Source organism: Nipponia nippon, unplaced genomic scaffold (genome assembly GCF_047370975.1).
Source record: "Nipponia nippon isolate SJK-2023a ecotype South Korea unplaced genomic scaffold, ASM4737097v1 scaffold_5, whole genome shotgun sequence".
NCBI lineage: Eukaryota > Metazoa > Chordata > Aves > Pelecaniformes > Threskiornithidae > Nipponia > Nipponia nippon.
The window spans coordinates 1,948,394-1,970,328 of record NW_028262369.1 but is presented as its reverse complement, the minus strand read 5'-3'; the positions used below and the strand labels follow the sequence as shown (position 1 = coordinate 1,970,328).

The following is a 21,935-nucleotide window of genomic DNA, read 5'->3' as shown; positions in this document are numbered from 1 at the left end:
GGAATAATTTTTTTAAGAAATCCCCTTGAAAACCTCCTATTTTCCTGTCCCGCTGTGAGGATGGCTCCTGATGTGGCTGGCCACGGGAGGAGCAGTAGATAAAAGCTTCGGTGCAGCCTGCTTTCTCTGCGGTTCCCATGGTAGTTGGCTGTCACACATAGATCTAATGTATTCCCTGCCCACAGTAGGATTAAAGCCTTCTGGGAGAAGGAGAAGAGGATGCAGGAAACGGAGATAGGGAAGAAACCAGGAAAAGGAACGGAGACCATGGCGGGGTAGGGATGAATCCGGGTGCTAGCCCCGTTGGAGCAGCGAGGGGCCTCGTAGGACCTCTGCCAGGGAGCAGCCATCCCAATTTTCTTCCCCCGAGGTGGCGGTGGGATGCCTGGAAGCAGAGGTCCCTTCTTGAAAGCTGAAGGCACCGGTGTGTGCAAGAGGAGGTTCTTGTCCTTCTGCTGTCACGTCTCCCAAAGCCGTCCTTCGTTTGAGGGTGCGCGTTTCCTTTTGGTGATTCTCTTTTCTTTTTTTATTTTCCTCTGCAGATCCTGACAGCCAGCTGTATGATATGGGCTATACCCCCGAGGAGGAAGCCCCGGCCTGTCCTGATGAGTTTGATGACTTCGTCACGTTTGAGGCAAGTACAAGGTGCTGTTAACTCCCGCAAACGTGAGAGACGTGAGCACGGAGGGTTTGGCTGGGGGAGAAGAGCATTTGCTGTGGTGGGGCTCGGAGATGCTTAACACGTAGTAAAGACAAATCCTTTGATCTGTGGGTGACTGGCCCGGAGAATTTGCACCAAACATTTGGTGCTGTTTTAAGTTAAAATTGGTGTTCAAGCAAAAACCCACAGCTAGTGCTGGCTTAGCTCATAGAATGCCAGAGCGTGGTGCCCTGGGTGAAAGAGGGAGATCTTTTTTGTGGTGAAACACCAGCAACGTGGGAAGGGTGCCTGCTGCTGTCGTGTTTGTCTCGTTGCTGGAGTTTCTGAGGTTGGAGAACCTGAGCCTGGTTTTGAGATGTCCCAGCCTACCTGAGAGGCACAGCAGAGCGGGTGGATGTTGGCACTCGGTGCTGTTTGGCCGGTAAAAGGCAGAGCAGAAGGCAAAATTTAGATTTTTCTCTCTATTCTTGGGCTTGAACAAGGATGCTTAACTGACATGGTTTGTTTTTTTCCTTTTGTTAAAGTTAAGGCCTCCATCCCTCCGTTCCCTTCGGCTTTCCATAGCCCAGGAGCACACCGCAGTAACAGCCTGTGTCTGCTCTCCCCAGCTCGAGAGGAGGCTGCTGTTACAGTGACTCGTTGGCTGTGTTTGAGGGCTTCGGGGCTTTGCTTGGTAGGCTTCCTCCGTTCCTGCTCCGTCCCTTCCAGCCTGGAGCAGAAGGTGCTGCAGGTGCCTTCGGAGCAAAGGGCCGGCTGGCTCCCTAGTCCCACGTGGGGACGGAGTAGCTTCCTTGGGCTTTTCCTTTTCCAAACTTTCCTCTGCAGGTTTTGACTCTTGTGTCTTGGTACCCTGGACGTTTTTATCACGCAAATTGTTACTTGCAAAGGGACTCCCAGCCTCCTTTATATTTGCATGCAAGTATGTATGTCTTTGTATAGCCTGTAATATGTTATTTCGGCCTTGCGACTTCTTGAGAAAAGGCTCAAGCTATTCTTTTGAGTTTCCTAACGATAAACTGGGTGTTGGGCACCTGGTCTTCCCCATGTTAGTGAGAAGCACAGGTCCATCGCTTAGGATGGCTTGAAGCTCGCACTTTGACGACTTATGCTTGACAGCCAGCCAGGTCCATCCTCCCATGTCCCAGCCAGGCGCGGGTTTTCTCTTGAGCTGGTTTGCTGGCTCCCGTTCTCGATCGAGCCAACGGACTTGTGCTGTCACCCTGAGCAAGTCACTTGTTCCCTGAGGACTGCTCGGATGAACACAGCCTTAAGAGCGTGTGATCCTGGGTTCCTCCCCCAGAAAGCTTTCAAGGGCGTGTTGAATATTAGATTATTTTTCCTTTTCGAAAGGTAGATGCAAAAGCCAGGGATAGCTGGGTGAAGGGGGATGGGAAGGGAGATGGGTTTTCATATTCTTTATCTGGTACAAGGTCACAAATGTGCTTTTTAACCGCTGGACTGAACGGTTTAGAGGCTGTGAGGGTCTGCGTCGCGGTGCTCGTGCAGGCAAGGGCTTTTGCTTTTTGCTCCCCAGACCAAGGGACAATCTTCTCTGAGATTCAGAGCAGGGATGTTTTCCAAGGGCTAATTTAACATAGATGAGCTCTGTCAGTGCTGCAAGCTATTCTGGGCAGGAATACCAACAAGCCGGGTGTGTGCCCCGCTGGGATGAAATACTTCTGCTGCTGGGCCATCGTTTCCTTGAAATGACAAGGTGACCCGAAGGAAAAAAGGTGACGAATCCTGAAATCTCCTTTTCAGAAAGATGTAAATGGATTCTTATACTGAATTCAGGGTAATCGTCTAAAGATCAGAGCTCCGTCGGTGTTGGCATTTAATATGCCGGGGAAGAATTACCCTTGTTGTCTTGGATACAGGATTCGAAATAATTTCCAGCCTGCAAGGATTTCGTAGAGGTTCAGCAAATGAGAACAAGATCGAGAAATACCGCTCAGCGTTGCGAGTGTAAAAATAAATTGGTGTCTTGGGGTGCATGTTTTTTTTGTTCTCGTTTAGCTGAGCCGTGAGCTCCCAACGTGCGTTTTATTCCCCATGTCCTGTAGTGCTGTGCCTTGGAAAGCTTGAGCTGTTTTGGGGAGGGGGGAAGAGAGAAGCCGTCGTAGGAAGCAACCTGCTGGGAGCAGCAAATGAGTGTTTTTCAGCGGAGCACGATGCTGCCCTGCCTGGCAGAGCTGCCTGCTGGTGGGAGGGCTCCGGCGGGCCCTTCGTTGTTAGGTGCAGCAGGCGGCTGCTCTGGAAATCGTAAGACAGAAAACAGAATAAATGGCCTTTCCTGATTATATATTCCACCTTGCTTGGATTCACCTGGAAGAGAGGAGTGGGAAAAAGCAGCCTTCCAGAAGTGAAGGCATTGCCTTTCCTCCGAGTAGACCTCCCGCACCACCAAAAAGCAGTTTGTATTCTCAGATGTCCCCGTTTTAGGCCTGGGAAGACGGTGCACAGCGAGCACGCAGCTCTAGACCTTGCTGCTATGTGGGACCACCACGGCAGCTAAACAGCTTCGTTAACGGGACAGCTTCTTTAACGGGACAGCTTCTTTCTCAGTCCCCAAACCACAACTGGTGGACTTCAGTCAACGGCTGAGCCCCTCTTGCTTTGGCAGGGTCATGGGGCGAGGGAGCTTTCCTCCTCTCCTGTCCCATCAGAGGACGTTTGCAAGGGAGCTGAAGAAGCGGTGCTGCGTTTGCTGTGCCATGGCGCTGGGAGTAATCGTGGTTGCTGGATTTGGAATATCGGCTCTGGTCCCCCTTAAACAGCGCAGGATCACAGTGGCTTGAGTGCTTGGCTCTTACAAGTGTTGGGGCCTCGACAGAGAGCTTTTCTCCTAAATGTTTATTCAAACGAGTGTAAACAAGTGCTTTAAGCGATCTGAATGAAAATGTCTTCTCTTTGTTAATAAGGTTTGCTCTTCTTGGTGACTCATCCCCTCTTCTGGTGGCTGTCATCAGAGAGAGCTGAAGATCTGCGAAAACCCCCAGTACCCAGTATTGGTGTCTTTCAGCGAGTGTTTGCTCTACAGAGAGAAGAACCAACGCTTGCATCTCCCAGCAAGGGCGTAGGAGCTTCTTGAAGGGGGCAAGGTCTGAACTTTTCATGCAGGGAGCTCTGTAATTCCAGATACTTCCACAATTCAGCTGCTGGCGTGGCTCCTGATGTGGCGCGGAGCTTCTGGCTCTTGTTGCACCTTGCAGGTCTGTCCAGCAGGCAGGTCTGTCCGTGAAACTGTTTTCCAAGAGGATTTCTGGGTGCGTAGCTCCGCTGAGACAACGGCTTGCAGGGGATCGAAATCACAGGAGCCTCGGTTCCTGCAGCCCCGTGGCTTTTTGTGCATCCAGCTGTGTTTGCAGGGGGCTCGTCGCAATCCCTAGCGCTCCGCTGTCACGCGTGCAAGAGGAGTCTCATCCCCTCTACGCCCGTTGCAAAGCCGGGAGAGCAGCGCCTCGCCGGGGTTACCTGCCCGCCTGCAGCCCCAGGTAGCGCGTTTCTCCCTGACCGAGGTGGGAGCGCGGTGGTTGCAGGGCAGCTGGGCAACAAGCTTACTGCTTTCTACTTCTGCAGGAAAACGTCGCCGAAAAATAATTACAGCGGTTTTGGCTACCCTGCTTTGTAAAAGCTATGTAAAGGTTGCTCGGAGTCTGTCCAGACACCTGCGTCCTTGCCTGTTTTCCCCCAGGCTGGGCCAGTGCAGCTTTGCTGCTGACTAACTGGGAGGTAGGAGTTATCCTCGCCTCCCTTGCAAGCTCCCGTGAAGCTCGTGACTCAGTTCGGAGGTACACGGACTCTTTTGCAATGCTCTGCGGGGGGGAAAAGGGGAATTTGGAGTTAGCTCTCTTGATGCCTGCCGTGCCTTGCCCTAGGACAAGGGCTCTCTGTGCCCCCTGCCCGGACTCCTGGGGGCAGATGAGCCCACTTGAGCAATGCGGAGCGGGAAGGCTGACTGTCCCAAAATGAAAGCAAGCCACAAAAATTCGGTGCGCTGCCAGAGTTAGGCTGGGATTGGGCACGGAGATGTGTAACCTTAGGTGGGCTGGAGGAGAGGCAGAGCCGGTGCAAGGCTGTGCTCAGGAAAGGCTGGCCGGGAGCACGATAAATAGCACAAATGCCTTTTTTTAGCGTTGGGAACCTGGGCCGGCAAGGTCATAGAAAGGCCCTTTTTGAGCTCTGCAAAATGCGGCAGCTGAAACTCCCGCGGGTGAGAGGTGCGGGGGCAGCGGTGCTGCGTGGTGCTGCGCGGTGGCACGCGCCTTGCGCAGGGTTGTTGCCATCTGCTGGGCGGCCGCTGTGGCTCCTCTCGGTAGCAGCCAGGAAAATGCATCGCTCTGAGCCGTGCACAGCCGCGAGAGGAGTATCTTGCTTTTTCAGAACAGCAGCGCTAACCAGGCACGCAGCGATGCTAACCGGGCACGCAGCGACGCTAACCAGGTACGCAGGTGGGCACCCTGCAAGCTTCACCCTCCCCAGGCATGTCCCCTCTGGCTAAATGTTCAGTAGCAAGCTGTACTACACAGTAGGAGTTGATCCGGAGAGTAAAATGGTCCTCGGTGAGGTCCTCCATCAAGTTTTGTGCGTTTTAGGAGGGGGCGATACTCCTGGCTCTCCCCAGTCTGCCTGTCTGAAAGAGCCGTTGCCTCTATTGAAGCTGGAATTTCTTTTCATGTGGAGCAATTGAACTGAATGCTTCTTGAAGGGCAAAAATCAGAGTGATTTTAAATCCACGTTGCTGGATTTCTTCAGCGGCTCAGAGTTTCTGCAGAGGGGACCAAAGACTTGTAGGGTTCCAGCTGAGCGCCGGTAAGCCAGAAGCCGCTGCTGAGCGTGCGTGGTGTACCGCGACTTGGGAGAGCAGGAGCCGTTCCCTGGAGGCACCAGCTATCGTTCCTCGTGGCTTGTATTTTGCAACGAGCCCGTGTGGCACGGTAGTACGAGCCTGCTGTAGACGCGCTGTCTCTCCTCCTGGTAGCCCAGTGGACCTTCTGAGCCCTCCTTTCTTAGTGCAGCCTCCCCGGGGAGTTATTTGCCTTTTCCTAAGGCGGAGCGCGCTGTGCTGCGTGAGCCGAGAGAGTATTTGGAGTACGTGTTTTCTGCCTTGGTGGTGGACCTGCTTTTCAGTTCTCATCAGTTGACGTGAGGTTTTTCTTCCTCTGCCTCTCCGTACCACTCTTACCAGCAGATGCGTGTCTGGTAGAGGCCGGCCGGTTTGAAAAGACGGGGTTAAGCTTTGCAGCCTTCAAAGGCGACCTGCCTCCGAGCTGCCGCCGGGCTTGCAGCGCCAGGGCAGACGTGGGGTTCAGCTCACCAGCTCTGCCGGGGACCCCGTGGGCTGTTCCCTGCTTGCCCTAATGCAGGTAGGAAGGTCCACAGTCCTTTGCCACACCGGCACTGCTGTACCACCGCAGCGGCGGTGGGGATGGGAAGATGGAGATGAGACAGCAGCGTGTGAAGGCTGCAACTCTTCACCCCTTGGTTCAGACTGTCTTTACCAGTGCCATTCCCCTGTCTGGAAGGACTGCCCTCAACGGGCTTCTGTTCACAGTGTCGACCCAAAATCATAAAATCCTAGAATCCCAGGTTGGAAGGGACCTCAGAGCTCATCTCCTCCAACCTTTCTAGCACAATCTAGACGAGACGGCCCAGCACCGTGTCCAGCCGAGTCTTAAACGTGTCCAGCGTAGCGGAGTCAACCCCTTCCCTGGGGAGATTATTCCAACGGTTGACTGTTCCCATTGTGAAAACTTTACCTCTCGTGTCCCATCGGAGTCTCCCTGGGAGTAACCTGCACCCGTTACCCCTTGTCCTCACCACGGGACTCCTTGTAAAAAGGGAGCCTCCATCTTCTTTGTAGCTCCCCTTTCAGCACTGGTCCGTGGTGATGAGAGCACCTCGAAGCCTCCTTTTCTCCAGGCTGACCAAGCCCAGCTCTCTCAGCCTGTCCCCACACGGCAGGCTGCCCAGAGCCTGGATCATCCTGGTGGCCCTTCTCTGGACCCCCCCAGCCTGCCCACACCTTTTCTGTGCAGCGGGGACCAGAACTGTGCACAGGATTCCAGGTGTGGCCTGACAAGCGCCGAGTAGAGAGGGATCATGACTGCTTTCTCTCTGCTGGTGCCGCCCTTTTTGATGCAGCCCAGCCTCCTCGTGGCCTCCTTGGCCGCAGCAGCACCCTGCTCACTCACGTTGAGCCTCCTGCCCACCAGGACCCCCAGGTCCCTCTCCACGGAGCTGCTCTCCGGCCAGGTGGATCCCAGTCCATGCTGCACTCCTGGATTACGTTTTCCCAGGTGCAAGGCCTCACACTTGTCCTTGTTAAACTTCCTAAGGCTCTTGTTAGCCCACTCTTCCAGCCTGTCCAGATCTTCCATCGTTGTGTCCCAGCAAAAGAAAATCACAAATCCCTCTCCAAGTCGGCTGCTGGAATTGGTGCTAATTTTGTCATAAACAGGGGCTGCACTCAAAATCTCGTAGGTGGCCAGAACTGCAGGGCTGTGAAACGCGATGGACGCGGTTTTACGTCTGTTCATCTGTCCCTCGGGGAAGCACGCGGAGCCCTGAGCACTGTCCCTGCTGTCCCCAAAGCCTTTCTGCTCCCGCGAAGGGAGCTGCCCATCCTGTTCACACTTTCGCAGCAAACAAATGAACGGTCTGTATTATCTTTGTATTGATTAATACAAGAAAATACAGTCATCACATTACTAAAACTGCTGGACTGAACTCCAAAATCAGTCCATGGTGATAACTTGATAACAAAAAGTCTGAAAATACCAAGGAAATTCATGTGTTTTATAGACTCAGTACTGCTTAGAGGAAAGGATGGGTGTGTAAATCGGGCACAAATGTCCCTGAAGGCAGGACTCTAGGTCAGGGTTACGGTGAGAAATTTCTTTGCTGGTGGGAAAAGATCCTAGTTGGAGTGTTTGCCTTGCACAAAATAGGTTGGAAGGAGTTTGGAAAGCAAAGACCTTGAAGCCTTATCTTGAACCACAGCGTGTGGGACCGAGAAACGTGGGAGCCGGATGGCAGCGCACCAGGAGGGCTGGGGCGCGGGGGAGCAGGGGGCCGCGAGCGGGCCAAGCAGCGTTGGAAGCAAAGGTGCCTGAAGAAGAGTTTGAAACGTAAAACTGGCGGTGATTAGCAACTCATAATTCGCTTTACTATAGGGGCATCTGATTTTGGGCTCCTCGCAGCGGTGCTAGACCTTCCCTGAGGTCTTTGCAGCACGCACAGAGGAGCTGGGAGAGCAAAAGGGCCGTGACGGTCTCGGCTGAGGAGCAGATCCGGACAGAGCCAGGAAGAGAGCTCGGGTTAAAGCATAACTCGCCTGCCGCCGTGCTCGTTCGCAGGAGTCCTTGCTTATTTTGGACTCGGCACAGAAGGTCAACTGGTTATCAAGGTGCAAGACGCTTCCAGTCAGTGTTGCTGAGTGGTAGGTCCTGCTCGGGGCACTGTGCTTCAGGAAGGATGTGGCCCAGAGGAGAGCAAGGATAACCCGGAGAAAATGGGAAAACATGATTTATGAAGGTAATGGAAAGAAATAAATTTGTTTATGCGAGACAGGCACGACTAAGGGAGACCGAGGTTTGAAGTAGGTCAAGTGTCTGCAGAGAGGAAACGCGAAAAACAGACAAAACCCTCCGGATTTCTGGGTTTGAGCGGTGCGTTGCAAACTGTGCCCTGCCGAGGACTTTGTACGCCAAGGGCTGCCGTGGGGCAGGGAGGGTCCTGTGGATCGGGTCACCCCGCGGCGCCGGCTCCGACGGGGCTCCTCTGTTGGCCGAAAGCAGCTGCTTGGGTGAGGGCAACGCAGAGCTCGGGCAGCGGTGGGGTTGGTGTGTTTGTAAACGCGGTTATCACCGCTGACCGAAGCGCCAGCCCTTCTTTAAGGGCAATATTGTCATCGCGTGTTACAAATTGCCGTTTGAGTCACCCGAAGGGTGACTGTGATTGCTTATCAGTAGCAAAGTGCTCCTGATCTTCCCTTAGTGAGCAAGGTAAACTTTATTCATTTTCTATTTGTGGCTATAAGGAAGGCGTTTGTCAATTAGTGCTTAAATATTCACCAGAAATATCAGGAAGGATGAGATAAGCCCTGGAAGCCTCTATAGGTCCTCTTCAGAATTAACCTTTTTAATCAGCGATGGTTTCATGGGAAAAGAAGGGGTGCGGACCTGGAGCGGGGCTGGCCGTCGCGCGGGGCTTCGAAGGCGTGCTTTTGTTTTGGTATTGGCGTAACCGGGAGGGCTGCAGTCACACGGCCGGGAAGCCTGCAGTGGTTCGCCTCTCCTTATCGCGGAGGCTGGGAGGTCGGGAACAAAAGGAGCTCTGTTTGGGACCGGCGCTGAGTCGGTAAGCCTCACGCCCGGCGTCTCCTGGACTTTGCTTCCCTCCCGCCTTGCAGAAGCAGCCGGCAGCTCCCGGAGGTGTGCGCTCCCGGAGCTGGATTTAACTCGGGCGAGGAGGCGATGTGTCCGCAGGTGGGTTTTGGGTGCTAACATGAAGCGAGGAAGAGTTGGCTTTCTAGGAGACAGGTCTGCGACCTTGGGACCGCTCTCAGCCCGGAGGAGCTGGGAAGAGGCAGGCTGGGCATCCACCCCACTCAGTGCAGCATATTTAGGAACGGCCTTTCCTCCCTATAGTCCGTGGCGTGTGTGCATATGATGGCATCTTCATAGTCCTCTCTGCCTGGGTCTTCTCGGGGGAGCTGGACCAGGAGGGATGGTGGCTGCAGGCTTTTGGGGTGCTGAGGACAGCCTGCGAGACCTGGTGTCTTCAGTTGTTCTTCGCTTTTGGGGTTTTGGTTTGGGTTTTGGGTTGGTTTTGGTTTGGTTTTTTTGGTGAGTGTTTTCACTTTGCTCCGACAGATGCAGCACGATTCTCTTGCCCACCCTTGAGGGGTATTATCAAGTGTAGCAGCCTTGAAACCCAATTTCAGGGGCTGTGTTGTGAAAGGGGAGCAGTTGCCTTTGCCGTAGGCTGAGCGTGGGCTCCTTGGCTTCTCGGAAAAGCGGACATTGCCCAAATACACGGGAAGAGGCAAATACTGTGGCCAAGGGGTTGGTGCCTGGCAGCCTCCAATGTGGGATCACTCAGTGGGATGATGGGTTTCTGGTTGCCGGCACTTGGAGGCTGAGCTGCCGTGGGGTGTTTCAGGGCTTTGGGGGTGCTTGTATTAATGCCAGCTCAGGTGGGACTGAAAACACAACTTACCTCCCTTCTCCCCGGCTTTAAACTGGTTTAAAGCCAATTTAAGCAGAGGTCGCCTGCTGCAAAACTTGGCAGGCGCGTGTCCCCGGCAGGCTGATGCCGCAGCACCGTTAGCTGTGCTGGGCTCAGTGTTGCCGGCCGGGCTACCTCTATGGGATGCTGCACCCGGCAGGTGGGATTCTTCATCTGTTCTCCTTTCGGATGGAGCCCGTCCCGCGGCCGCGGTGTGCGGGTCTGCGGGCGCTCGCAGGGCCGGTGTTGGCTCGGCCCCAGACAGAGCAGCGTTCCCAGCCTGGCGCTGGCACCGGGGCCCTGGCTGCGGTCAGCAGGCGAGGGTGTCCTTGGAGGGGGGTTTCTGTAGCCGGCCCGTCTCCTGTCTGTCCTGTGGGTAATCAGAGCTGGCATTCATCATAAATAGACTCATGCTTGCTGGGAAAACAGAGTTGTTTTTCCTTTTCCTCTCCCCCGGCTTCCCTTCCTGAGCTTCCGAGTGTTTGTCGCCAAGGACAGCAGAGCTTCGGGATGCCGGGACGGCTCCGGGCACAAGCGGGGACCAGCCCTGCAGAAAATGCCTGGGAGGAGCTTCCCTGGGAGCCAGACTTTGCTCTTCTCCCTAAGGCAGCACCTTACCAAAGCTTGGACTAAAGCTTCTGTCCGTCACAGATCAAAGCTTACCTTGTCCCTGCCTTGCAGGTGACTCCAATAGTCTTCTTTCCTCTCTTCATACTCAAGCGGCTGGTTTTTTTTAGTCAATGTGGTTTTTATAGCACTTTACAACATTTAATCAAATGGTCTTTACTCCAATGTGTAATCAAATCCCTGGAACAGATGAACCAGTGCTGGAGAAGGCTCCTAAAGGTGCTTCGTTGCCTCACCCATGTTATCAGGGCACGGTACGTCACCCGATGCTGATTTCATCCATTTATTTCCTTTTAGAAGCAGGAGGGCTCACTGCCGGGCGTCCAAATCCTCGGCGGTTTGCCGGGGAGCCGGGATGGGAACTTCAGTCGAACCATGATCCTGTTTCGGTTCAGGGGCTGCCTGTGTGCACGTGTCCCAGTTTTAAGGTCTGAGCTTTACCCGAAGCGTCTAAGGCTATGTTTTATTTGATAAAAACTTCAAATACACTGATACCGGTGACACCAACCCCACTCTGAATGTGGTGGGGACGTTCCTGGCAAGTCCCCCGGGGCGCTTATAGCCCAGCCTGGCTGTCCCAAAGCCCATGGACCTCTTCAAGTGTATCGTGGTTTGGTTGTTTGTTTTATTTTTAATCTGGAAGAAGTGCTTGGTTTGTGCCTGCTCACAGAAAGGCAAACTTGGCCGAAGGAGTGATGTTCGGGGGGTTTAAAGGGTCAGCGCACAAACCAGCTGCTTGCGAGACCAGAAAAAAAAGCTTTCTGCAGCCTGCGGCTGCACCTTTGCCCGGGGCATGGGAGCTTGGTTTTGCTTTATTCGGGTATTAAGTAATACCTTACCTAAATCCCCTTGTTGGCCTATCTCTTCCTTGCATCTTTTCTTGAGGTTTAGTTACTTAATCTGTGATGAAATGTAAAGCAAAGTTCTCCACGCTCATGCTCGGGAGGACTTTGTGTACCGTTTCAGCTGCCTCTGAACTCGTTGACCATGGAGGTTTAATTTTAATAGGGCTCTTGCATTTGAAATCTCATCTAGGCTAATATTACAGGAGAAAAATTCTTCTCCTTTGCAAAATACAAAGAAAGTTTGCAAATTGTGTTACAGGTGGTCTTTTTTTTAATAAATAAGTCGCTGCACATCCTCGGTGTGGCTGAAGGAGGACGGTTAATGTACTTCTAGCTCTGAAGGGTTGCTCCCTCATTTAGCCTGTCTGTGCCGGTATTTCCCATCTATAAGATGTTTTCTATCAATTTGATAGATAAATCGTCTAACTGAGGGCACTGAGGTGTTCTGATGCCCTGAGCTGTTCAGCTCCTGGTTATGCTCCACGGTGAGAGGGCCAGCAAGGTAACCACGACAGGCTGGGTTTTAATCAATTTACTTGTGGGTTGGGGCTCTTTGGTTTTGTTTTTGGGGTTGGTTATTGGGGTTTTTTCTGGTTTTTGGGGTTTTTTTGCAATAGTTGTCTTTATTTTGTGCTCATTATAATACTTCAACATATACTTAAATTTAAGCTTTTCCAGTGGGAGGGGAAAAAAACGCAGCGGCATTTACTTTGGAGTCTGCAAGCGAAGCTATTTCCAGTTTGGCATCAAATCTTTTTCAAACAAGCAAAAAGTACCCCTTTGAAGCGCACAGGTAAATCTGCAGACGTGGATGGCTGCTGTCATCTCTCCGGCCCTTTCTGCTGCATCGGATCCCCGCTGCTTCCCACCCAGCAGAGCCGTGCCAGTCCGGCACGAAGCGCCGTCGCTGCAGCGAGCGCCGGGGACACGCGGTGCAGGTTGGAGATGGGTTTTTTTCCCCCCCAAAGCAAAACATAAGCACTGTTGCAACACAACGTTGTCCGATACGCTGAAGCCTGGCCTCTCCTAAACATGGCGTACGCTGCAGGTAGCTTGGAAAAGCACTGGAATTGCCCAAGCGCGCCTTGCTCTGGAGGCCGGGGAGCTGCCGGGCTCGGGGATGGCGTGATGTCCTTGTGTGTCTGCGAACCAGCTGGCAGACCGAGCCTCCTCTTCCAAATCTCCCTCGTCCTCCTCCTGCTCGAGCATTAAGAGCCTGACTGGTGTTTCTAGGAAGTGCAGCATAAATCCAGTAAAGCACTTAAGCAAGTCCCCAGCTTTAGGTATATAAGTAGTCTTGCTGGATTTATGCTCTATAAAGTGGGTGGGGGTTTTAGGAGGCTTTTGTTTTTATCTCAAAGGCCAGTGAAAGCTGCCTTCTCCCGTGCGAGGGATGACCTTCGCTGCGGCAGCCTCTCCTCTGTTTGAATCAAGTTCACTTGAACGACCCCGTCTTCTCCTGATGCTGACTTTAGACTCCGGTTCTGTGAATGTTTATGCCATGTTTAACTTCAGGGTGGTGTCCTAGAGAGATGCTGGTGTCCCTAGGTCGGCATGGGTCTGTGAAAGCTGAAGCTCCTCTCGGTCTCCATCCATCGTCCAGTGGAGTGTGCTCGGTCGGCAGAGGGGCTGGTGAGAGCACTCAGCAGGGAGCACAGCAAGGTCCTGCACCTGGGTGGGGGCAACCCCCGGTATCAGCACAGGCTGGGGGATGGAGGGGTGGAGAGCAGCCCTGCCGAGAAGGCCTTGGGGGTGCTGGGGGATGAAAAGCTGGCCATGGGCCGGCCATGTGCGCTGGCAGCCCAGAAAGCCAAGCGTCTCCTGGGCTGCATCCCCCGCAGCGTGGGCAGCGGGGCGAGGGAGGGGATTCTGCCCCTCTGCTCCGCTCGGGGGAGACCCCCCTGGAGCCCCGCGTCCAGCTCGGGGGTCCTCAGCACGGGAAGGACATGGGGCTGTTGGAGCGGGGCCAGGGGAGGCCACCGAAATGCTCCGAGGGTGGCACAGCTCTGCTGGGAGGACAGGCTGAGAGCTGGGGGGGTTCAGCCTGGAGAGGAGGAGGCTGCGGGGAGACCTCACTGCGGCCTTGCCGTGCTGAAAGGGGGCCGACAAGAAAGGGGGGGACAGGCTTTTTAGCAGGGCCTGCTGCGACAGGACAAGGGGGGATGGTTTTAAACTGAAAGAGGGGAGATTCAGACTGGATATAAGGAAGAAATTGTTTACGCCGAGGGTGGTGAGGCAGTGGCAGGGGTTGCCCAGAGCGGTGGGAGATGCCCCATCCCTGGAAACCTTCAAGGCCCGGCTGGACGGGGCTCTGAGCACCCTGATGTGGTTGAAGCTGTCCCTGCCCATGGCAGGGGGATGGAGGGGATGGCCTGGAAAGGGCCCTGCCAGCCCAAAGCATCCTGTGGTTCTATGACTCTGCTCCCCAATGTCCATGTAGAACAGGAGCCGCCGCTGAGCACTTCTCCGTCCATCCCTTCAAGGTTTTCAGAGCCCCTGTACAAGTTCGTGCTCTCCCTTTCTGGCCTCACATGTGTTGAGGCCGCCTGGGAATTTGTGGGCGAAACAAAACGAGGCGTTGGTTGTGTCCTGAGCCGCTTCGCACCAGCGAAAGCTGCAGAAGTTCTTTGGGCTGTATTTACCCCAAAGAGGAGAATCAGGCCGGCGAGAGCAGCGTTTGCGAAGTCTAGGCAACATGATGGCAGCGGGGCATTTGTCTCCCTTGGTCTGGTGCTCTCCTGCTGTACAAATCCAGCACGTGCCCTAAAAGCTGCTCTTCTCCCGGAGGGCAACGTCTGCAGCCACGAGCAGGACTCTTCCATCCCGCCGTATGCATCCCCTGCTTTGAATGAAGAGCTCTAACGGAATTTTTCATTCTGCCGTCACAAGGATGGTACGTCTGTGTGTTTTCTTTCCAGCTGCTGTAATACTGGGCTTTGAGAAATCTCGTTTTCTCGAAAATCCTTGGAAAAAGCACTGAAAGCTGCTCTGTGTGCTCTCTGGCAGAGGAAGAGAGGTTTGCTTCAGTGTTGGTGCCTGCGTTCAGAACGCTGCTGCTTTGCCCTGCTGCAGTTGGGGGAACTTCAGATGGAGCAAATGGCTTTTCATGAGCAGCTTTTCCTCTTCAGGCCAGGCAGGAGGGCTCCCGTCCCTCTGCCCGACACCTCCGATGGCAGGGGATCAGCTGGAGCTCAGCACTGACAGATCCCACCATGACTGAGATCCCAGAGCCAAAAATGATTTGAAGATCCCACCACGATTGAGATCCCAGAGCCAAAAATGATTTGATTTATTCTGAGGCACGCTGGGGAAATCCCATAAACACTGGGAAATGAGCTGGCGCTATGATGGGTGACAAGAGCTTTAGGAGGGTGTTTCTTCTAGTGCTCCCACGGCTCTCCTCCGAATGTCGGGATGGTTCAAGGTGCAGCACCATGTGTGTACGAGCTCGTGTACGAGCGAGCAGGCAGGACCGAAGATGAATGCCTGCCTAAGGGGCAGAACTGGGAGGAAAACCCAGTCCTCCGTGCTTGTAGCGTGGTGTGTTAAAAACCAAATCGTGCTTCTTTTCTAGAGCCTGCCGCAGGTAACAGTTATGGTGAAGTAGAATCATAGAATCATGGAATGATAGAATCGTTAAGGTTGGAAAAGACCCTTAAGATCATCGAGTCCAACCGTTAACCCAGCACTGCCAAGCCCACCACTAACCCATGTCCCTCAGCACCACATCTCCCCGGCTTTTAAATCCCCCCAGGGATGGGGACTCAGCCCCTGCCCTGGGCAGCCTGGGCCAGGGCCTGACAGCCCTTTGGGGGAAGAAGTTTTTCCCAATACCCAACCCAAACCTGCCCTGGCGCAGCTTGAGGCCGTTCCCTCTCGTCCCATCGCTTGTTCCTGGGGAGAAGAGACCGACCCCCCCGGCTCCAGCCTCCTTTCAGGCCGTTGCAGAGAGCGATGAGGGCTCCCCTCAGCCTCCTCTTCTCCAGGCTGAGCCCCCCCAGCTCCCCCAGCCGCTCCTCCCCAGCCTTGGGCTCCAGCCCCTGCCCCAGCCTCGCTGCCCTGCTCTGGCCACGCTCCAGCCCCTCCATGGCCGCCTTGGGGTGAGGGGCCCAGCGCTGAGCACAGCATTCGAGGGGCGGCCTCACCAGTGCCCAGCACAGGGGCACCATCACCTCCCTGCTCCTGCTGGCCACACCATTCCTGATACAAGCCAGGATGCCACTGGCCCTCTTGGCCACCTGGGCACACTGCTGGCTCATGTTCAGCGGCTGTCGCCCACCACCCCCAGGCCCTTTCCCGCCGGGCAGCTCCCAGCCGCTCCTCCCCACGCCTGCAGCGGTGCCTGGGGTTGCTGTGCCCCCAGTGCAGGACCCGGCCCTGAGCCTTGCTGACCCTCACCCAGTGCCTGGGCCCATCGACCCAGCCTGGCCAGGGCCCTCTGCAGAGCCTCCCTGCCCCCCAGCAGATCGACACTCCCACCCAGCTTGGTGTCCTCTGCAAACTGACTGAGGGTGCCCTCGATCCCCTCATCCAGACCATCAGTGAAGATGTTGAACAGGACCGGCCCCAACACTGAGCCCTGGGGAACAGCACTGGTGACCGGCCACCAACTGGATTTGACTCCGTTCACCACCACTCTCTGGGCTCGGCCATCTAGACAGTTTTTAACCCAAGTAGCACACAATATCCAAGCTGCTGTTCCAGCTGAAGTGCAGAGGTCGGAGTGTCCTGCTGAGGTTGGAGTCCCTGCAAATCAGATGCTGTAATGAAGATTTATAAACCACCTTATTCTCTGTTGAGGGATGGAAGGTGCCCTCGTATTATTAGACAAGGGGGAAAAAGTGCTTTAAGGACTAACGGGTAGTTTTGAATGGTTTTTGCAGAAAATTCAGATTAATAATGTGTCCTCTTAAAAAGGAGTGGGTGAAAGCAACAGGGGTCAGAACTGCTGAGTCAGCAGCGGGTAATCTCTCCTGCACTCAACAAATCCATACTCGCTCACAACAAAATCTCACTCCAACTCTTTATTTAGTATATATTTCTGTAATCTGCTTCCCAAGCGCCGCCGTTGCGAAGCACGCGCGGCCCGAAGGCCGTGGTGCACCCCGGGGCGGCGCTCGGTCCTTGGACCTGGAGGCAGAGCAGCACCTGGACACGGGGTACGGCTCACGCTGGTTTTGGGAAGTCGGATTTCTCTGCTTAGAAATGCAACGCAGCAGTATTTAGCTGCTCCGTACGTGTTTTGTCCTGCTCTGTGATGAAACCGCATAGCTAGGCTATCTTATTTTTTCCCTCTTGTGTTTTTGAACAGGCAAATGAGGTGACCGACAGTGCTTACATGGGCTCAGAGAGCACGTACAGCGAGTGCGAAACCTTCACGGATGAAGACACCAGCACACTAGTGCATCACGAGATGCACGACGAAGTAGAAACGGACAGTGCCATCGACTCCACCGTGCACTCGGAGTTCACGGATCCCATCGAGGAGCCGGAGCATGGGTGAGTGGGAACGGCGAGGAGCAAAACTCGCCGTGCGGGGCAGGAAACTTCGGCAAACCGGGAGCAGCCGAGGACCGAGGGAGATGCAGCCTGAGGATTTAAACTAAAGCGGGCTGGGTCTGTCTTGCTGAAACTGGTTGGTTTGTTCTTTGTATTTGTAACTTCATGCAAGACCAAAATAGCTCTTCTTTAATAATAATAATAACAATAATTAGCCTGCACCATGTGTAGGCTGATTTGGAGCTCAGCCTGGCAATCTCTTTGAGTTAATTGTTGCTTGCCTTGGGAGAACTTCTGTACCCTCATTAGCATCTTTAACTGCTAAAATAAGTTCTCAGATGATCCAAACACCTGAAATACTTACAGTTTTTAATCTATCACTTAAGCCAGAAACGCAACATATAATTTTCAAGTCAGGAGGGGAACTCATCGTATTCTTGTTTTTCCTAAACATGCGTGCGCCCTTTGATGTGCAACCACCTCCTGTAATAACTGGTTTTAAACGTGTGCCTGAAGCACCGAAGCGTGAGCTAAGATCTTTGTCCCCGTATCCCAACCACTGCTGGCAAAACTGCTCCCGGGCCCACCTCATGTCCTAGATTTTGCAGGAAAAGTTGTTTTTTGGGGTGAAACTGGGATGCTGGGAAGGCAAGAGGGGGAGGGAATAACTCCGTTAACAGTGACCCAGGAGCACTGGTCTGGGCTGAAACCTCCAGAACCGTCATCGCTTAAGGTCTGCTAAGGCACAGAATTTCTGGGGCCAAAACCACATCACCCAGGGCTGGTGTCACCCAGGGCTGGTGCTCTGGTGAGTACTTACGGTTCCCATTCCTTTTAGAAAGCACCGGGCTTCCCTTCCACCCCAAAATCACAGCTGGGGACGCAGCGAGCGCTCAGTGCTGCTGGGTGCTCAGTGCCGGGGCTGAAAGGGTGCTGTGGATTAGGGAAGAAATGAGATTAGCTGGCCGGGCTCTCCTTGCCCGAGCGCGTTCAGCTCGGTGACGGTTAAATCGGGATATAATCGGTTGCTGAGCTCCCCAGCCCCTGAGCCGGGGGTCTCTGGAGGGGCCATGGCCGCCTGCGTGCGCTCTCATCCTCTGGGGAAAATGGCATGCCTCGGATTCACCTGCCTGTAGGTACAAAATACTTTGCTTGGGAATTTTTTTTAAGATTAGGTTGTTCTTGAGGCTTCCCTGCTATGCCAGGGTGGGCCTGGGAAGGTCGGGTGTCCTTTGGGTGCTCTGTCCAAGCACAGCGGTGCCTGTTGCCAGCTGTGTTAAACATGCGCAAATTCCAGGTAGCCAAAAAAATCAAGGAAAAAGTTCATTTAGCTTAAAGATTTGGAAGGCTTGAGATGGAAACCTCTGGAAGTCTATTCCCAAGTTGTTGAGGGCTGGTTTTGGTGCCATCAAACCGCAGGCAGGACAACAGTTTTACACCTCTAGGAGCTCTTCCAGGGGACGGTCAGTAAGTATGGGTGCCCAGCGCAGCTGGGGGACTGAATCAAAGCTTCCACGCTGCTTTTCAGTAGCTGTTAAAGCTCAGCATACCGTAGACAGTTTGAGCTTAAGTGGTTATTTAGGCTGTGTATAGTAAAGATTAGTTGGACTCTGGATCTCAAAACTGCAAGAGCCCCCCCACAGGTGTATATGAAATACCCGTACTATTTATTGCCCGGAGCATCGCTGGCTGAGGGTTTCCAGATCTGCTTCTGTATGGTGCTTGTCAGACCACAGCACCAAATTTAGAGATTCGGGGTTGGGTTTTGCTCGCAAGTTAAAAATTCCACCCCCTGCCTTCTATTCCTGGAGAGATTTCCGATGCTTTCGGGCGACGGTCCGCTGGGTGCAGCGTCTGAGTCACCGCTGGGGAGGACGGGTTCCTGACGGATCCCGCTGCGGGAATAATGGTGCTGCTCAAGGAAGGTGTGCAGATGCCCACAAGCCGGACTGCACATTTGTGCGGTTAAATAGAGACCTGCTGCTGTTTTGGCTGGAGGGTTGCCCTGTTTTTATTAGTGGGATAAGGGCAAATCCTTCAGATGGTGCAGGTTTTTGTCATAAATGGCTTATCTGTAATCTCTTTTCTTTCTGATTTAGTACAGCAATCTAGTCATACCCCCGTTTTCCCTCTCCTAGCAAGTGGATGAAGATGGGAGCATAGCCTGAAATACCAGTTTTTACGATAATGCTATTTTTTTTAGCATCAAATTTTGAAGAGGAGAGTGGTGCTAGTCCCCCCAGAACACATCCCTGTGGCTCGTAGACACGTGGGCTGCTTCCACAGCCTGCTTCTTACAAATCCCCCTGCCTTTTCCCCCCCAGCTTAATTTTAAAACTTAATTTTAAAACCAGTCCTGGGCAGGAAAGTCCTCCGACAGTGGGCACATACCGCCGTGGTGGCTTGACTTCATACAACACTGCGCGCGTGAAAAGGCGCTTATGGAAACGATGACTTCTGCGCTGAGCTGTGTCCCCTCCGAAGCAAGGGACGTCCCAAGACCTGCGCTGGCTGTGCTCAGGGTTTAGGCTGAGGCTTAACACGCTACAGCCTTCCAGATCCAGTGTTAAAAACACATGAAACAGCATTCCCCCCTCCAAGATCGTGATGAGTGCGTACAGCGTTTTCCCAGCAGGAGCAGGGAAAGGGCTCCTTTGGCTTGCCGGGGGTCTGTCACTGCCGGGTTTGGCACCGCCGGGATTTGTGGCACGGCGGGGGGGTTACGGTGTTAAACCCCGGTGCTGGGCTCTTGATAGGATTATACAGCACTAAGCGAGCGTCAGCCCGGCGCATAGGCTGGCGATGTAACTCAAAACGTATTTAGGGTGTGTTTGGGACATGCCGAGCTTGCTTTTGGTTGCGCCCGTGCCGTGCAAGGGCTTGCCACCAACCCTGGCTACTGTCTTGCAAATCTGACCGCCCCCAAATCCCGTGTTGCAGCTGCCCGGGGAGCTTGCGTCAAAAAGCATTGGTTCGTTGGGAAAAAATTCCTCCCAATTTCCCGGTGGTGCCTGGGCTGCCCTTTCAGTGGTCAAGGCACAGGGTGAATGGCACTGTAAGGAGGAGTTAGCCTGGTCTGGCAAAACGGGAGACGGGACTTGGAAAGCGGATGTGTTGGATGCAATTGGAAAGGCTGCGGCGGTGGCCGCCCTCTAACATCTTCCCCTCTGTTCCCACAGATCCCATCCGCACGACCTGCCCCTGGGCTCGGACCTCAGCCACTCCATCGTTACGGTCATTAGCGGAGAGGAGCATTTTGAGGATTACGGAGAAGGGAATGAAGCAGATTTGTTCTCGGACAGCTTGTGTAATGGGGAAAGCAGCTTTAATAGCTCCTCGTTCCTCTCTCCCAGGTAATGCCTAGCAGAGAGCTGCCCGTATTTTAACGGGTTTCACTTGCTTAGTTTCTTCACCCAGGCTTTGTGTGCGTGAGAGTTGTTTCCTTTGGGTTTGCACACCCGTTGGCCTGCAAGACGGGGTTCCTGGCAAACTTTGGCTCCAACGGGATAATCGGCTCGGAAGTGGAAGAGTAGTTGCCTCTCTCAATCTTTCCTTTTCCTGAACCCATCCAGAGGCGCTAATGCCCGGCCGCAGATGGAAGAGCAGGCTGTGTTTCACATGCGTCCGGGACAGCATCACGTTCCCACTCCTATTAGGGATGCGGCTCCTCGCAGAACCTTCTGGTGGAGAAAACCATCCCTGGTCCTGTTGGATGACAAGTTTTTTTTCTTTCTCTCTCATGCTTGTATTTTTGGCTTTGATACGATGCTTGGTTGGATTCGCGCAAGCTGCGGCAGCCTGCCTTCTCCGGGCAGCCGGAGGGATTCGTGGGCCAAGCAGCAGGCTGTCGCGTTTTCCTGCGCTCCTTGCGTTAGGGTCCGAAACCAGGCAAACGTTGGTTTTCCAGCCCGTGCAGGGTGAACTGAGGAGCTGGTATGATGGTACAAAACCCGTCAATCCTTACTTTCTAAGGAAAAAAAAGTAAAAGCTGGAATGCTCAACCACTGCTGCAGCCCACAAAGTCTCTGCGATGACTGATAACACCGGGAACGTGTTCCTCCATCATCTCCGCACCAGGCGGGAGTGGTCCCTGCCAGCCCCACGCTTGTCTTGAAGACAAGAACATACTTTTTTCCTTTGGGATGATACGCGTTTGCTGTTTCTGCAGCAGGATAAACATGTTGTGGCTTTTTTTTTTTTTCCCCCCGTTTGTCTGTTTTCTCCCAGCTTCCCAAAGCCCCATTCCTAAGTTTGGGCCATTCTGGTTGCACAGGGAAGAACTGCTGTCGAATCTCCGCACGGGCGCTTCGCTGCAGGTCAGGGCCGACTTTTCTTTTTTGCTGGTGCAGCAGCACTTTTGAAGATGTTAACTAAACCTGCAATAGGAGAGTGTTGCTGTAAAGCATGCCTAACCCATTACTTTAAGAAACCGGTGCTCCAAGGCTTGATGTGATGGGATACGCTGCAGCGGAAGGGACGTGTCACTCGTCCACGCTTGTCCTTTGATTGCACTGTGCAGAAATGCCCAGTATGGCCGGCTGTACTGGTGCTGCAGCCTAGGAAGTGTTCTCAGATAGAAACCAGCCTTGGTGTTTGTTTTGAGTTTCTCCTTGAGTGCAGGCCTCCAACCTAGTCCAGAAGGCTCCTGGCAAGAAAACACTCAGCTAAAGGAGCTTTGCAATCAGTTAAACTTTTTCTTTAATATCAGTCTGGAGCTCCCAGGTTGCCTACGCTCCCGGTGTTCAAATCTTGCTCTGTCCCGGCACCGTCTCCCCTCTGCTGCTCTGTCTCTCTGGATCCGATCCACAAGATCGTGCTCTGCAGCATCTTTCCTCGGCCGGGAGGGCCTCGCTCGGCACGTGGCCACGCGGCTCATGGTGGTTATGCTGGAAACTCGCTGCTGGGGCTTGCTAGGGAAGCAGGTTGCAGATAAAGCCTGCAAAAACTCCAGTTAAGAATGTGGCTCTGTTTGAAACAGAGGATTTCCTCATGCCTTTGAGGTCTAGCCCTTACCTTGGGTTATCGTTGCGTGCGTGAAGGTTCTTAGCTGATCGTTCTCTGAGATTGTGCTG

At 53.7% G+C, this 21,935-nt stretch overlaps 1 protein-coding gene across 8 annotated transcripts in view; it reads left to right on the top strand.

The window, feature by feature from the left end:
- RAB11FIP3 (RAB11 family interacting protein 3) overlaps window positions 1–21,935 on the top strand; it is an 84,729-nt gene that overhangs the window by 40,886 nt on the left and 21,908 nt on the right. For 3 of the 8 annotated variants that reach the window (XM_087731355.1, XM_087731354.1, XM_087731356.1), the window contains 3 exons: window positions 543–634; window positions 16,676–16,863; window positions 20,043–20,216. In XM_087731355.1, the coding sequence (XP_087587481.1) occupies window positions 543–634; window positions 16,676–16,863; window positions 20,043–20,216 (454 nt within the window). Of the gene's footprint in view, window positions 1–224; window positions 425–542; window positions 635–7,823; window positions 8,198–9,001; window positions 9,151–14,237; window positions 14,258–16,675; window positions 16,864–20,042; window positions 20,217–21,935 lie in introns of those variants that run through there. The other 5 variants (XM_087731357.1, XM_087731360.1, XM_087731361.1 and 2 more) reach the window with 5 other exon arrangements.